The sequence below is a fragment of the Priapulus caudatus genome, unplaced genomic scaffold, assembly GCF_000485595.1.
Source record: "Priapulus caudatus unplaced genomic scaffold, Priapulus_caudatus-5.0.1 Scaffold2, whole genome shotgun sequence".
In the NCBI taxonomy this organism is placed as follows: domain Eukaryota; kingdom Metazoa; phylum Priapulida; class Priapulimorpha; order Priapulimorphida; family Priapulidae; genus Priapulus; species Priapulus caudatus.
In genome coordinates, this window is record NW_014577063.1 from 282,532 (window position 1) to 299,625 (window position 17,094).

General features: G+C 49.6%; 1 protein-coding gene across 1 annotated transcript in view; it reads left to right on the plus strand.

Annotated features, from left to right (window-relative positions):
* The window catches only part of LOC106820788, a 32,141-nt gene that overhangs the window by 7,137 nt on the left and 7,910 nt on the right, over positions 1-17,094 (plus strand). The window contains exons 2-5 of the mRNA XM_014825360.1: positions 4,384-4,519; positions 11,910-12,074; positions 16,340-16,426; positions 16,793-16,882. Coding sequence (XP_014680846.1) covers positions 4,393-4,519; positions 11,910-12,074; positions 16,340-16,426; positions 16,793-16,882 — 469 coding nt within the window. The 5' untranslated portion in view covers positions 4,384-4,392. The remainder of the gene's footprint in view (positions 1-4,383; positions 4,520-11,909; positions 12,075-16,339; positions 16,427-16,792; positions 16,883-17,094) is intronic.

Genomic DNA, 17,094 nt, shown 5'->3' on the forward strand with positions numbered 1-17,094 from the left:
TTAGGTAATAGCGAAAATGGCGCCAATATTGAGACTATCTATCTATTGAATTATTATTATTAGTAGGTAGATTATTATTATTATCTATTATCTGTTGGGTATTAGGTAGGAGATAGAAGATGGCAGATAATAGTATCACGCGCCTAATCCGAGTTTCCTCGGACCAATGCCCCACACCGACGAGTGTGTTTGCGTGGTCTTCGGGTGTGAGGTTTTGATCAGAGGACACCACTCAGGCTACTCCCGTGCGAGCTATTGGACAAACGCGTCTGGTTAATGCCCGACCACGCGGCTCGCGTCCGTGTTTGCGCTCTAATTGAGCTCGGCGGACGCACCGACAGCCCTTTCATCTGTGTTTAAGATCGCATAATGATCCGCGTTGTAACAGAGCGGTGTTTCTACACCTCACGCATTGAGCGTGTGAAGCGCCAGCGCCGTGCTCGAACCTTTAATACGCGCTACATAGACCGACGGTAAATGTCTAGCAAAATTGTTCCTGCTCCATTCGCGATAGCCAATCCATACCGCGTCGCCTTGTCGTCTGACTCTAAATGCTCCTGCTGCGTGCGCTACAGGCGAATCGGTGATGCCGAAAAACGGACATCAGTACGGAGTCAAGTCTACGCGTAACGGGCAGTTTGCGTTTAGCCCGCGGTCCAGCATGTGAGCACACAACACACAGGATTGCTCTCTGCGTCATTCGAAGGCTTACAGAACATCTAGCGTTCGCAGCCAGAAAGATGGCGGACGTTTTTTACAGTTCCCGCATTCCCGCCGTATTTACAGGCACCCTGAATAGAGCAGAGGCGCGACAACTGTAGTTTACGCTCCGCGCGCATGCTGCTCTCTCTCGTCGCTCTCCTCCTCTCTCTCTCTCCTCTCCTCTCCTCTCGCTCGCCTGGCACGCCTTCTTCACTAGTGTAGACGCATCGCGCTGGATTGCTGTCGTGAGTGGTCGCGGGTGTCAGGACCCGGGGCGTGTTACGTGGCTGTGACTACGTATGCATTTCCTCCGTTGCAACGTTGCATCTCAGAGAAGGACAGCATGACGTGTTAGTGTAAGTAGACAGCAGAAGCTCCTTTCTCTCATCCGCTGAGCTCCCGGTTATAGCCCTGCCTCATATCGGGTGTGATATACGGCCTTTATGAGAAGGAATCCCGGCAGCTTCTCCATTTCCACACTCCAGTGCGCCGCGCCATGTTTGTTGTTCGTCCGCGGGCGCATAATTACGGGCCAAGTGCTGGAGCCCAAGGGCCTCTCTGGTCGTGCCCATGACCAGCGAGGCGCGTTCGCAGTGACTTACACCGGAACTACCCTAGCCTGGTGGCTCGGTCGATTACCTGAGTGCGAGCCCTGCGTTTCAGCGCGCGCTATAGCGGTCTGTATATCTAGAAATAGTCTGCCGCCCGTTACTGCCCGCAGTGTTCCGTATAGTCCCCGATGTATGACCATATATACCTAGGCCATGTGGTACATATTGCTGATTTATCGTTATATGTCGTCAATCAGATAGCTATATTCACTATGATATACCTATACCTATAGATCAGTATAGGCTTAGTATATACTATATATATATCATGACAATCTAATCCACGACAGAATAGAATGAAAATATAAATGACCAATTATAATGTACAAATCTACTAGCATCGACAACACGGTATCTCTGTGCATTAGTTAGCCTCCTCGATCTATATACTACCATATATATGCTGATGTGTTGCCGCCGCGCGCCCGGCGGCCACCCGCGGTGCGTGGCTTGCCGTGCCGGGTGCCGTTCCGCGCGTGCGTGCTGCGGTGGCGGCCGGCGCCGGTAGCGCGTGGCCGTGGCGTGTATGCGTGCCGTGCGCTCATTCTGCATTGCTGTTGAAGTGTATTTGTGTAATAGACCATAGGTATAGGGTTCGCGAGTTTACGCGTTTAAATGTCAGTTGGCGTGTGAGAGATTTCTTCTGGGTGGGTTTATTGACGTCATTATACGTTCCGCATGAGGTCATGGCAATCCGCGCTATACCGGCATCTCATTTAGCTACTCTCTTAATTGTTTCGAAATTCGATGTTTCGCAGTCGTGCCCCGAGTTCGATCGTTTCCCCTCTTAATGACTTCAGTCTTATTCATCCATTGGCCCATAAAGAGCCTCACCGCGAGGTGAAGCGCGTAGCAGCTTCTGTTGCCACTTACCGAACGCGCGCGTGGGGTACCGCGACGGTAGCACGCAGCTGAGGCGCCTCCGCGCCCGCCGCTGGGCGGGGGGGCGCCGGGGCCGCCGCGCCGCGGTGACATGGCTGCCCTCATGCCTCACCTCTACACGCACGGCGCGGAGAGGGGCCCCGCGTGGGCGCAGCCGGCCGGCCGGGGTTGACGCCGCGCTGGCGGTTACCAGCGTGATACGCATCAGGTAGTGGTTTGTTGTGCCGATGGGCAGTACTGTCTGACTGAGGTCTAGGAAAAAATTGTACGACGTTGTTGTACTGGTTTGGCTGGTTGCGGGTGGGTGTCCTAGAACACGTTGTCAGAATCATCATAAATAGTTATGACTACATAGGTACAGGACGTCATAAGTTTATACGCACAAAATATTGTAAGATAGTTGTGACGATAGTGCTAGTATCAATTTTCTGTAAACCCGTGGAATGTGCCGCAGAGCCGGCGTACTAAAGTGCGTTCTGCCACCATGTGCGTCTGTTTCAGGCCGTCGTTACATGTCCCAAGCCGCTCTTACTTCCTCGTAGCGCTACGGCGCCCACCGTATACTCATACGTATATCATATCAGGAGTACCAGGAATAAGCCGATAGTCATATAAGTCTTGCTAATATACCTACTATATATACCTTAGCCTGATATTATACTGATATATTGTCGATCTACATGTATATGATGGTTACTACTGGATCATATGTCTACTATGTATATGTATGAGGTTCGGTTACTACTATGTGTTAATATCCTTATCGGTATAGGTGTAGTAGTCACTATACTCGTACTACGAATATATATATTATATAGAGTATATATGGTATAATATATATGTATATATATGTGTATTATGTACATGATATGTTATATATGTTAATGTCGGCTCCAGTCAAGGATACTATGGGTATACTATGTATCTGATATGTATATATATTATATATATATATCTTATATAGTATATATATATTATATATATAATGTTATATATATATATCTAAACATGAGTATACAGAACAGTATATATTTGATATATGGACATGCTTTGAAGAACGAGGCCCTGGCAGGCCTCTACGGGGCACAGCTCGACTGAGCCTACCCACCGCGGGATTTAGCTTTGTTGGTTTGTTGTTGCCTTATAACATGTATAAAGAAAAATTGCTAAAAAAAGTCTTGTTTAAGAAATTGCCTATCACTTAAGTAGCAATGGAACGACTAGTTTCGACTTGTGGTAGTCATCTCGTCAGGGTTCTTCTACTTTTTATACAGCTGAAAAAAAAACTGTGTTCTTTCAGCGTTTCTTCTCCTCCTTATATACCCGTAGGTCGAGTACTAACAGAGCAGGGCGCCAATAGGGGGCGCCGAGAGCGGGCGACGCAGGTGTTCAGGGGCGCCTAAAAGGGGGCGCGCCGTGTACAGAAGAGGGGCGCCACGTTGTTAGGGGGCGCTCGAAAGGGGGCGCAGGGGCGCCAAAAGGCGGCGCACGCATGCGTGAGGGGGCGCCAAAAGGGGAAAGAAGAGAAGCCCTATTGGATCCACAGATCTAAACACCATCCAACCATACGACTCAAACTACGGTCCGAAATCCGGGAAGGATAGAAGACATCACAATAACCCTGCCAACATGGAAATCAACGAAGAAGAAAAAAAGACATTCCTAGCCAGGACGACCTCCAGGCGTAGGAGCATTTCGATTCACTTTGAAACACATTTAATATTTATATATGTGTGTGCATGTGTGTATGTGCTTGTGTGTGTGTGTGGTGTGTGTGTGTGTGTGTGTGTGTGTGTGGTGTGTGTTGCGCGCGCGCGTGTGTGCGTTCTTGTGCGTGTCTTGTGGTGCGTGTGGGTGTGTGTGTGTGGGTACCGCCTGTGTGTGTGCTGTGTGTGTGTGGTGTGCGTGTATGTCGTGTGGTGTGTGGGCGTGTGTGAGTGTTGTGGTGTGTGCTTGCATGTGTGTGCTGTGTGTGTGTTGTGTGATTGCTGTAGAGCTGTGCTGTGTGTGAACTGTGACGTGTGTGTGTGTGTGTGCGTGCGTGCGTGTGTATGTCTGCGCGCTCACGTGCATGCGTGTGTGTATGTGTGGTGGGAGGGGCGCTACATAGACCCCACTAACGTATGTAGGTTAATGTAGGTAACCAGCTTCCTGCGCTCATGTGTCACTTATTACCGTTGCTTTGCAGATCACAGCCATGCGTGGAAGCAGCATACCATTCGCCGTCGTCCTACTGGTCCTCATAGCAGGAAGCTGCCGTGCTCAGGAAGAACCTGCAGCAGCAGCGCCACCGCCGCCAGAGGTCGTTGACGAACAAGTGACGGGTGAGTCTAGAGCCCTCTATATAACATGGTCGTGCGTAGTTGTGAGCAAGGCCTATAGATAAACAGGGCTAGTGATACTGGTTGTGTGCGTGTGGGGTGGCTGTGTTTATTGCTGTTTTTCACTCTATGCTCACGTCGATTGTAATGCCTGCGTCTTATTTGGAGAGAGCTAGGGAATTGGCTGGGACTCATTTGTGTCAGAAACGTTCATATTTGAGCAAATATCGTTCCATATAAAAGGATAAACATAAGCTTTTTTTGGAATTTTTCACGTTTATATATCTCGTAATCTACCAAGGTACAGTATAAAATAATTGTGCTTTCAGCATTGCACTTCTTTTGTCACTGTACTGTTTTCAGTATAAGAAGAGGTGGCGTAGCATTATCGGAATAGGGGTGGCTTTCATAGCATAGCTGAAATAGAAATGTACAACAGGGACACAAGTGCAGAAAGCGTGATAGCCGTCACGTGGCACGAATGTAGGAACCATGAAAATGCTGGCACCTCCAAAATTGTCGTCCACTATTGCCTGTTACTGCGTTGAACAATTATGAAATGGATGCACTGTGGGTTAAAGCTGGGGGATGTTTAGAACGTGCAATTACGTTAAGTACATATATCTTCCTCTGTGGATAAAAACTAATCCTCAATCTGTATAGTGGGTGCAAGTTGTTCATTAGTGTTAGAGCCGGTCCGCTTCTATAAGGCATTTTCTGCTTGCTATAAACCGTTCCAGTATTGTTTAGTTGCAGGATTAAAATTGGTTAGTAAAACCTAGTAATTTTGCTGCATAACCCGAAGAAAATCTGCCCAGAATGTTTTGACAGATTAGTTATAAGGCATGCAAGAATCAGTTTTACATTCTGCTATGATAATCCTGCAATGACATTTACTGTATATTCACTATCGATTAAACTGTTTTAGTAGTTTGTATGTTTTTGTTTTATCAATCTTTGCATATTATGAGAAAAAGGGAGAGAGGGAGAGAAACAGAGAGGGCGAGAGAGAGAGAGACTGAGAGGGCGCGCGAATGAGAGCGAAGGGGGAGAAAAGATCGTAGTGTGGCGTGGCGCGTGGTGTGACGTGGTGTGACGTAGCGTGGCGTGGCATGGTATTGTACGTGTTATGTAATACGGCTGTATTTTCTGCTATTTTGCGTATTTTACGGCTGTATTTTCTGTAGTCTGTTCGGATAAACGGTCGGGAACGGAGAATCGCCTGCGGGCGACGATGATGATGAAGAGTGGCGGTGGGCGGCAGACGACTGGAATGTTGCTCTTATGGAAGGTCAGCGTGTCGCACCATCTCTCGATTTCGCTCCCCGCCGATCAGCGAATCGAATAAAAAAAACCGACGAAGCTAGTTCTTTCCTGTGTAGCTATAACTATAGTCTCCCCGCCACTCCTTTCTAATGTGTACATGCACCATTAGATGAGCACATGACAGACCGGATAATGGGCCGTGAGAGATGAGAGTGGGAGTGCGTGGCGGGGGCAGGCCGACGTGCGGCCGTCGAATCGCCTCAAATGTACGCCGAAAACACGAAAACAACGTTTTACGAATTGATAAATTGCTTGTGTTATTGAATTGATGAGCTTTCTCAGTGCAACCTTTGCAGGAACATTCGCATGTTTTGTCGACTTACTTCCGAGCGGTCAAGCATAACAAGTAAATCCGGTCGGTCAAGCTGTTTTCCCGTCATGCGTGCCGAAATCAAATCTGCTATTGAATTCAAACAGATAACCAAAAGTTACCAAACACTTTAAATTATTAGGTATTATCATAACATAGTGGCAATATAACAACGTAAGATATTGTGTTAGCAAGAAATAACAAATGAAAAATTCTCATTGCAACTTGATGGTATACAAAGTAAGCGTTATAGGAACAGGGGGCCCAGGAACAAGAAGTCTGAAAGGGAGAGGTTCGATGAATGCGTAATAGCAGAGAGGGTGGGGGCACCCTCATGAATAATACCCTCATACTGAAGAAATCAGACCGGAAGTCAATAAATAGGGACCCCAGTCCCCCTGAATCCCCCTCTGGATCCGCCTCTCCCGAAGAGCATGTATTCAGTAACTGCTCTCGGTGTTCTGCAGATTGCATAATAAACCACCCTGTAATTATACGTACCTGCTTCCCTGAAGTCAATAATAAATACTAATAGGAGCGCAATTTACACAGTGGTAACCCCACGTGCCCCCAGAAACGCTCATAAGCAAGCGGTGACAAGTGTCCACTTTCTGTCTTTCATGTACCTGGGGAGTAGGCCTACCATCGTGCTGGTAGCTTAGAATAAGTAGTAGAATATAGAATAAGGGTGTATAGAAGTTAGAACGGTTAGGTAATCATAGCCCTAACCCCCTAACAATATGTTGTATATATTTTGTCATTTTCGGGTTACCAAATTATACACCTTCGATCAGAATGTGATGCATCATCAAATGGAATTCGATGCGACATCAGTAGGAGTTTGGTGTGGTATCAATCAAAATTCGATGACATATTAATTATAATTCGATGACATATTAATTAGAATTCGATGACATGTTAATTAGAATTCGATGCCATATCACTAAAAATGCGATGCGGTATCAATTGAAATTCGATAACATCACCCACCCAGAGTTCGAAGCGGTATATAAAGATGACCCTGATAAGGTTCAGCAGCGCCTCAGCCTCGCCCGCCTGCTACCGGATGGGCGTGTAGATGTGTTGCTGTGATCGGGTGCAGATCAGGCCACGCAGATATGAATGCAAGATATCCAAGTGTATTTCCCGCATTCGTTCGTGTAGAATTACAGTTCTGGCACAGGGTACATAAGCTAGTTCACCTTCGGTAAGAGGCAATAGGTAATAGCGAAAATGGCCAATATTAGACTATTATCTATTATTATTATTAGTAGTAGTAGTATTATTATTATTATCTATTATTTGTGGTATTAGGTAGGAGATAGAAGATGCAGATAATAGTACTCCACGCGCTAATCCGAGTTTCCTCTGACCAATGCCCACACCGACGATTTTTGGTGGATTTGGTGTGAGGTTTGATCAGAGGAAACTCAGGCTATCCGCGTGCGAGCATGGACAAACGCGTCTGTTTAATGCCCGACCACGCGGCGTCGCGTCGTGTGTGCGTAATTGAGCTCGGCGAGTGAGAGCGCGTTTATGTGTGTTTAGACGATTAATGATCCGCGTGTAACAGAGCGTGGTTCTACCTCACGCATTGGCGTGTGAAGCGAGCGCGTGTACCTTTAATAGGTACATAGACGACGGTAAATGTCTAGCAAAATTGTCTGCTTCCATTGCCGATACCATTAGTGCCTTGTCGTCTGACTCTAAATGTCCCTGTGGCTGCGCCTACACGAATCGTGATGCCGAAAACGACATCATACGGAGTCAGTCTACGCGTACGGGGCATTTTGTTTAGCGGTAAGATGTGAGACAGACAACAGTTGTTTCTGCGTCAATTTGAAGGTTACGAACATTAGCGTTGCAGCAGAAAGATGGGAGTTTTTTACAGTTCCTGGATTCCGCCTATTTACAGGCTGAATATAGCAGAGGGGAAACTGTAGTTTACGCTCGCGCGCGCTCTCTCTCTCTCTCTAACGTGTCGCTGCGCCAAGGAACGAAGAGGTGAGGGAGAGGGTAGACTATATATATATATATATATATATATATATATATATATATATATATATAATATAAAATTCACGTTGAAAGAGGTTGAAGTAAGCGACCATGGGGATCAATTGCACTTACATGTCTCGGAAACACATATGCGGCAGACACCTGCAAACATTTATAAATGTCATAGGCTTTACAAATCAACAAATTGCAAGGTGTACAAACGACACTGTCACAGTTTAGTTGCCGGTTTGTAACGTGCATGCGCAAAATATCCTGTATTGAGCGCGTGTTCATTTCGCAGCGCTGGCTTGTAACAGTTTGGGTCTAGGATCTCGGAGGGCGTGGTCCTCTGTTGCTGTTTTATATTTAACACTAAAATTGCACTTCCGAATCCTAAGGTTTTTGGCTAAGAGTTTAAAAGCCTCCCCGTATATACCCGCGTGATTATCTGTGGACATATACAACGTGCTTATGCTCGTAATACAAGCACTTGCATAATGCATATCGCCGCTCATTTATCCGTGATAAATAATTTAGTTGTAAAGTAAGCGTTTTTATTGAACTACTACAATCTTTCCACCGCGCGATGAGAGAAGGGGGGATGACGCTGCATGACAAGCAGCCACTGATCAATTTAATACTATATATCATGTGCCTGGGGAGCGAGCAGGTGCCCCGATGAATGACGAATCTATATTATAGCTTCTGAATTACGCCGCGAGATCGCCCGCGTCGTAATCCGTTTGTTTTTGCCGATATATTCGGGTACGTGTACGTGTACGTGTACGTGCGCTGTGTGCGTCACACAGTATAGGTATCCCGCCGCGTGTATGGAGTGTAGTATGCGGATCGATGTATCAGCAGGGGTGAATTAATAATTTCAAATTTGTCAATATTCACCCCTGTTATCAGTCAGCCTATGTAGACTTGCAGAATAAGTAGTAACCATAAAAATAATATAGATAACCGACCTATATTATTTCGTCTATCTATATTATCAAGAGCTAATAAATGCCTATAATAATAGTATTTATTAGCTCTTGATATTATTTGTATGGTAGTAACCCACAAGTGTCGATCCTTCTACGCAAGGAGCTAAATATAACAGCTGTTACATTTAGCTCCTCGTGCGTACGTGCGTTAGTGCGTGCGTGCGTCAGTGCGTGCGTGCGTCAGTGGGTGCGTGCGTCAGTGCGTCAGTGCGTGCGCGCGTGTGTGTGACTGCATGCGTGCGTGCATGTGCATGGTTGCTTCACTGAAACCTGGATAATTTTAGATAAATACTCATAATTACACATAATTACTCTCTAGAATTTTATACACACAAATAGGAGATAATGGGCTGCTTGCAGTGAACAATTTGGAACTATTTGCTTTCGTGATATGCCGCCGCCAATGTGCCAGGTTTTCTGAAGAACGTTTGGTTGAATCGTTTATAATATTTCCTTTTGCACCTTGCTATTTTCGGTGGCGTCCAACTCCATTTTGATATTGATAGCACCAAGGTTCATACTCAGCTCACTTCTCTCTCACATATAGATGAGACTAGCTGAAATTCCTCATAAGTTGCGTATAACTCATCCAACCGTCAAAACGGGAAAACTCACCGATTTTAACATTTTTGTCACTACTCTTATATTTTTCGACTGTTAACACGTATGCACGTTTTTTGACTCAAACTTTGATGCCCAGCCTGAGATTCTAGTAGAGTGTAAATGGCAGAAGCCAAGCTTGGAAAGGCGTAATTTCATAACGTTCTCTCTAGGAGAGGTCCCCAGCATGCAAGAAATACATTTCCTCCAGCTTCTCGTGACGTCAGAAATTCACTTCCAATCATATTATTGTTCTATATTCGGTTGTGCAGCTACGTGCAATGTATGTAATATCTCGTGTCCCTCTTATTAATCTTTATTATAGTTTCGTACTAACAGATTTATTCTCCGTCAACATGTTGGTCACAGGCACATGCACAGGCACACGCACACGCACACGGACACGCACACGCACACGCACACGCACACGCACACACACACACACACACACACACACACTGGAACATGCACACGCACACGCACACGCACGCACGCACACGCACACGCACGCGCGCACACACACACGCGTACACGCACACGCGCGCTCACACACGCGCACATGCACACACGCACGCGCGCGTAATCTTGCATTTTCTCCGTAGGAGTGGTTTCCAGCACTCAGGTCCACGTCGGAAATTCACTCCCATTCATTTGTGCATACGTGCAGCACGTTCATCGCCTTCCTTTGTTTGTCCCTCTTATAAGTCTTTAGTGTGGTATATATATATATACGAAGAAAGATCGCATATATATAAGGGGCAATTACGTATCTTCGTATTCGTGAACGTATAACTGTATAACACACGATCGTCAGTACCTTCTCCAGAGAAATCAAACGAGCGCGTTTGCGGCATTTATTTCATTATCAGGAGTGTATACTATGGAGATCTCTATAATATAATCCTGATATTATTAATTAAGAGCTATGATTTTATAGTTTGCGCTTGCATGTTACCCCGTGGAACTATTATGTAAGCGGCATCCAAGCTATATCTTTATTCTTCTTGTGATTCTATTCCAGTTACGCACGTGATTCCTGTGTTAGTCATTACAATCATTCTTTAATTATTGCTATTGTTCACACCGCAAACCGAGATGTAAGGAATTAAGGGGAAAACGCACAAAGGCTAACATTTTAATACAGTTGACGGCATAATGAAACGGTAATTCATTACCGTTCTGTGTGGTACTGACGTTACTGGCAAGTAGGCAATCATGAGCCAGAGAGCAATTAATTTCTCTAGAAAATTCGATCGGAACATACGACCGGCGTTTGGAAGGCGAATTGATATTTTAACGACGACGACATCGGTTAATGGAACTTGTGAAATGTTTATCTTGTTTTAGCGCGCGCCACAGATACTTTTTACATAGTGTCGGGTGTGGTAACAGTAACCTGCCAACGTGTCAATGACAGCACATGGCGGCAGTAACTTCATTGCAAACATTGCAAAAAAGCGCTCGGCGACAATCAGTTAGCCAGCATCCCCAGCAGCTAATGTATCGACATTAGCATGTGTACACATTGCTAGTTTGACAAGCAAAGTACACCCAGATAGTCTCTTTGTTGCCAGTGATGCTCATTGTGGCATTTCCCTCACTGACAACGTGCCCGTGTGATGACATATGATGATATGTTGTTGAAATAGGGTTTGGTCGGCACGTATATCTGACTGCCATACCTGCAACAAAGTTCTAGGTTTTCATCCAGATACGTTATTATTTGTTTCCGCCATAAAACGCAGATGGTTGCGTAACTGCGGACATTCATTGCATTACTTGCTGCAATGCAGAAAGATAATTACCAGGTTGGTGAATCCTGTGAATCCTGTTTGGGGCGTCCGGAACGCATTTGTCGGGAATACATTCCGGAGAAAAGAGCACATTGCGCCATTATATATTAATATTTTACATGTGTCCTGCAATAGTAGGTCTATGTATGCTAAATATACCATGTATAGTACGATGTAATCAGATGTAATGTATGTAATGTATGTAATGGGCAATATGTCCGGTGATTGTATGTATTATTATTCACTCCTGATTGTATGTATGCTAAGTATACCATGTATGCGATGTAATGTATGTAATGTATGTAATGTATGTAATGTATGTAATGTATGTAATGGGCAATATGTCCGGTGATTGTATGTATTCATATTTTCAGAGCGGGACTGTAGCGCCTGGGAGCTGGCCGAGTGTGTGCCTAAAAACGGTATCTGTGGTAGGGGCAAGCAAATATCGACACGAGAGGGTGCCGACTGTGCCTTCACTGAAAGACTACAGAAATGCATGGTGCCGTGTGAGGGCGAAAACGCTCATCTTGGCAAACGTAAGCAAACCCCTTCCTTCGTTATCTGTCGGTCCGACCCTCCGTCCGTCCGTCCGTCCGTCCGCCCGTCCGTCCGTCCGTCCGTCTGTCTGTCTGTCTGTCTGTCTGTCTGTCTGTCTGTCTGTCTGTCTGTCTATCTATCTATCTGTCTGTCTGTCTGGCTGGCTGGCTGTCGGTCTGGTATGCAAACCATTTCTTCATCTATTTATATATACAATGTATAGTATGTTGTAAATACACTCTGGAATCATTTGCGTATCCACACTATTAAATGTTGACATGTTTGTCTCCATCCGTCAATAGTTTTGCGACACATTACACATGATGGCAGCAGGCCTGCCTCGAATGCTGGCTGCCGTAGTAACTCATCACTCGCTTTTGAGGCAGACGAGAGAGCAGAATTTGTTGAAATAATATATGCTGCTCCGCGATGTAAAGATGTAAATTTGGCTCTTCAAAAATTAATAATGTTGCGGAAAATGTAAAGGTTAAATTTCATCTGGGTAATTCTATTGAAGTGTTAGGAGGAAAGGTCTATTGAAGAATATTATGAGTTATGAGAAAAAGAGGCATGAGGGAGAGGGAAATGAGTCAGTATGCGTTTTCTTTTTCAATGTTCCTTCTTTCCCTCCTTTCCAATATGTATTATTGCTAATATTGATATTGTGCATTACTGTCCTGCGCATATCATTTTTTAATAACATTAGATTGAATTTTGTATCTATATAATGATTATTAGTAAAACCAATAAGTAAGCTCCAAAATGCTTGCACAGTGTCAACTCATACCGATGTGTATGGTAGAGCGCTAGAGCCACACTAAATACACATTAATTATCGTTACTACGTTATCTGTCTAGTTGTTGCTTGATATATGTTGCACTCTGTAAAGTAAATCACGTACGAGTAGCTCTGTAAGCTTGTGACCACACAGGATATGTAACAACGAACTTCCGTGTTATGAGAACAGATATTCTTTTCTAGCTGGACAACATTTAGCCACTGATATGCGTACATTGCTTCCATAGTGAAAATATGAAAAACGTAACCTTGTGTATTAGACCCCAGTACGCTGTAGTATACACGATAACCAACCATGCGACAGCTTGATTTTCATCGGCTGCTGCTGCGCTGGCGATATAGAAACCCGCCAGCGTCATTACCCGTGATTAGCGATTGCGTTTGATGTCGGTGACGGCGCCGGTGGCATCGTCGTTGACGGCAGCGGCTGAAGCGGCATGGTGGCTGGTAGTGGCGGGCAGTGGCTGGTAGTGGCGGGCGAGGCACTCGGTGGTGATTAGGCGCGGCAAATCGGTTGGGTGATGGCGGCGGCGGGTATCGTTTGGTGATGGCGGCGCATCGTTGTGATAGCGGGCGGCAGCATCGGGGGGATAGCGGCCGGCGCATCGTTGGTGGCATGGCGGCTAGCGTGCGATCGTTGGTGATGGCGGAGGCATCGTTGGTAATGGCGGCGGCATGCGTGTAAGGCGGTCGTATCGTGTGATGGCGGTGCCTGGCAAACGCGAATGGCGGTGCGCATCGTGCGTGATTGGCGGCGGCGCGCATCGTTGTGATGGCGACAGGCGGCAATCGTGTGAGCGAATGGCGTATCGTTTGTGGATGGCGGCGCGCGCATCCGTGGTGATGGCAGCCGGCGGATCGTATTATCCGGCCGCGCCGGCAAAAAAAATCCCCCGTTTGGTGATCGGCGGAGCGGCCGGCATCGCTTGGTGGATGGGGCGGCGGCATCGTTGGTGATGGCGGCGGCATCGTTGGTGATGGCGGCGGCATCGTTGATTGATCGGACCGGCGACGGTATTGTGTCGAGGCGGCGCCATGTTGGGATGGCCGGCGTAGCATCGTTGGTATGGCGGCGGCATCGTTGGGATCGGCGCGGTAGCACGTTGTGATGGTGGGCGTAGCGATCGTTGTGGATGGCGGCGGAAGGCATGCGCGTTGGCGATGCATGCCGGCGGCAACGGTCGCCCGGCAGAGACACCCGCGACTGTACGAGCGTCCGCCACCCACGCTTCTCGCGTGCCCCAGCCGCCTGAGTGCGCTTGTCGCTGCTGCCGTCCATCACCAGCCGAACCCGGTTACAACGGTGGCTGACCGTCGCGCCCGGCAATTCACGAGGTTGTCAGCTGTTAGGCGCCGCCTAACCACGGAGTTGTCCAGGCGTCGGCGCCGGGCAAACCACGAGGCTCTCAGGCGTCGGCGCGCAGGCAGACCACGTAGTTGTGCCAGCGGGGTGTTATGCCCCCCGCCCCCGGACGCCGCAAGAGACCGACGAGGGCTGTTGTCAGCGTCGCAGCCGCCCGCGAATACCCACCGCGAGCCTCCAGCCGAGTCGGCGCCCGCAACCACGAGCGCTGTCAGGCCAGGCGCCACGCCGAGCGCAGACCACGGCGAGCTTGTCAGCCGTCGGCGCCGCAACATCCAGGTGTCAGCCGTCGCGGCCGACACCACGAGCTGTCAACCGTCGCCCCGGCGCGACCCCGGCCGCCAAACCCACCAACGGAAGACTCAGCCGTCGCGCCCAACACAGAGACCGTCAGCCGTCCCGAGGCCCGCGCGCCGCCGGGCGGCAGGCCCACCCAGGACGTTATGTCCAGCCCCGGCCTCGCCCGACGCAACCCACCGAAGCCTTCCAGACCCGGAGTCGGCGGCCCCAACCGCAGCCTAGAACGCAACCGACGAGCGGAACATGGGGAAAGCACACGGGGGCCAGCGTGCTGAGCGCCCGCTATGAGCCAACCGGACCGGACGGGCTGGTCAGCGTCGGGCGCCGACAACCACGACGCTGCAGCCGTCCGCCGCAACACCCCACGAGTGATCAGACGCGACCTAGCCGACAACCACGCAGGGGCTGTCAGCCGCCTCGCCGCCGCCGCACACTCGCCCCCCCGCGCGAGCGCGCCCGGCCCACACCCAAAGCCACCGAGATCGCAGCTGTCGGCGCGCAACGCACCGAGCCGCTGTCAGCCGTCGGCCGCACACCCCCGACAAGCAACCACCACCCGACGACTCCCAACCCCCGTCGGCGCCGCAAACCGACGAGGCTGTCAGCGGTCGCGGCCGGGCAACCAAGCGAGGCGCAGCGGGGTCGAGCGCCGCCACCACGAGACATCAAAGTGTCCGGCGCCGCAACCAGCGAAAGGCGTCAGCGTCCGGCGCCGCACAACCACGAGGCTGTCAGCGTCGGCGCCGGCAGACAGCGAGCTGTCAGCGTCGGCGCCGCAACCACGAGGCTGTCAGCGTCGGCGCCGCAACCACGAGGCTGTCAGCGTCGGCGCCGCAACCAACGAGGCTGCAGCGTCGGCGCTGAACCACGAGACTGCAGCGTCGCGCCCGCAACCACAGGAGGCGTCAGCGTCGGCGCCGCAACCACGAGGCTGTTAGCGTCGGCAGGAAATGAAACGTCGATCATGCGTACATCATGGCGGCCGACAGCGCCGTGACAGGGTCGTGACAGGGTCGTGACTCGCCCGTGACAGGGTCGTGACAGGGTCGTGACTCGCCCGTGACAGGGTCGTGACAGGGTCGTGACTCGCACCGTAACAGCGGTCGTCGACAGGGTTCGGGACCCGCTCGCGACAGGTCATGACAGGGTGCGTGACTCGCCCGTTGACAGGGTCGTGACAGGGCCGTGACTCGCAGCCGTGACAGGGTCGTGACATGGGTCGTGAACCGCCGTGGACAGGGGTCGTGAACAGGGTGTGATCGCACCGTGACCGGTCGTGACAGGGTCGTGACCGCGCCTGGGACGAGGGTTCGTGACAGGGGTCGTGACTCGGCCTGTGACAGGGTCGTGACTCGCCGTACGGACAGGCGCTCGTGACAGGGCCGGGACGTCGCTCGGACAGGGTCGCTGGACAGGGCTCGCTAACGTCGTCCGTGACGGTCGTGACATGGCGCTGACAGGGTCGTGACAGGGCCGTGACTCGCCCAGTGACAGGGTCGTGACAGGGCCGGTGGCACAGGGCTAGGACGGGTCGTGACTCGCCCACGTGACAGGTCGTGACAGGGCTCGTGACTCGGCAGCCGTGACGAGAGACGGCCTCGTGACAGGTGCGTGAACTCCGCAACCAGGTAACAGGCGTCGTGACAGGTCGTGGACTCGCCTGTGAGATGGGTTGGGACAGTGTCGTGGACTCGCCCGGTGAGCAGGGCCGGACGCGCCACGTGCACTGCGCCTGTGAAACAGGCAATGCGCTAGCTGGCGAGGGGGCACGGCTTATGCGTTGTCGTGGTTCCTCTTCACAGCTCCCAAGTGCAAGTATGAGAAGAGCGAGTGGAGCGAGTGTAGTGCCCTGACCAACGAGATGGAGAGGATTCTGACACTAAAGAAAGGTAAACCCTCCAACACTGTGAACACACATGCACGCAGTGCCCCCGCACACACGCGCGCCTACAAACACGCACATGCACGCCCGCACCCATGCTCACACGCACGTGGCGCATGCACGTCACATCGACGCGCGCGGCGGCGCGCGCACCCACACGACACACCACCACAAGAACAGCGCGCACACGCGACACAACACAGCACACACACACACACGCGCGCGCGCGCGCGCACATTTGTTACGTCTGATGATAATACATTCTTTCCTTCACTGATAAAGAAGAAAGAAGGCCTCATCTCGTTATCGGACAGTGTGATCAGAAATTTACATGTTGGGGTGATAACACGGACCTTTATTTGTTTGTTGCTAGGCGACCCAACACTGTGCGACGAGGTAGCGGGTGCAAAAGCAGCGTGTGATGCAGTCGCTGGCGGCATCGCCAAGGATACGCGGGAAGCAGGTGGGTGCCGTAATGGTTTCTTACAGGAGGTCGGTAATGACGTACTCGCGTCAAGTATCGGTCCCAGGGATCCAGGCTCCGTGGAAAATGATGATAACGTAAAAGATGATGTTTGTTCTGCTGTTAACGTGGCCAGAGAAACCTGGATTGCTACGTGATTAATTATATAGAGTGTAGCATGATATTAAACCATGGATAGCAACGTGATTAAA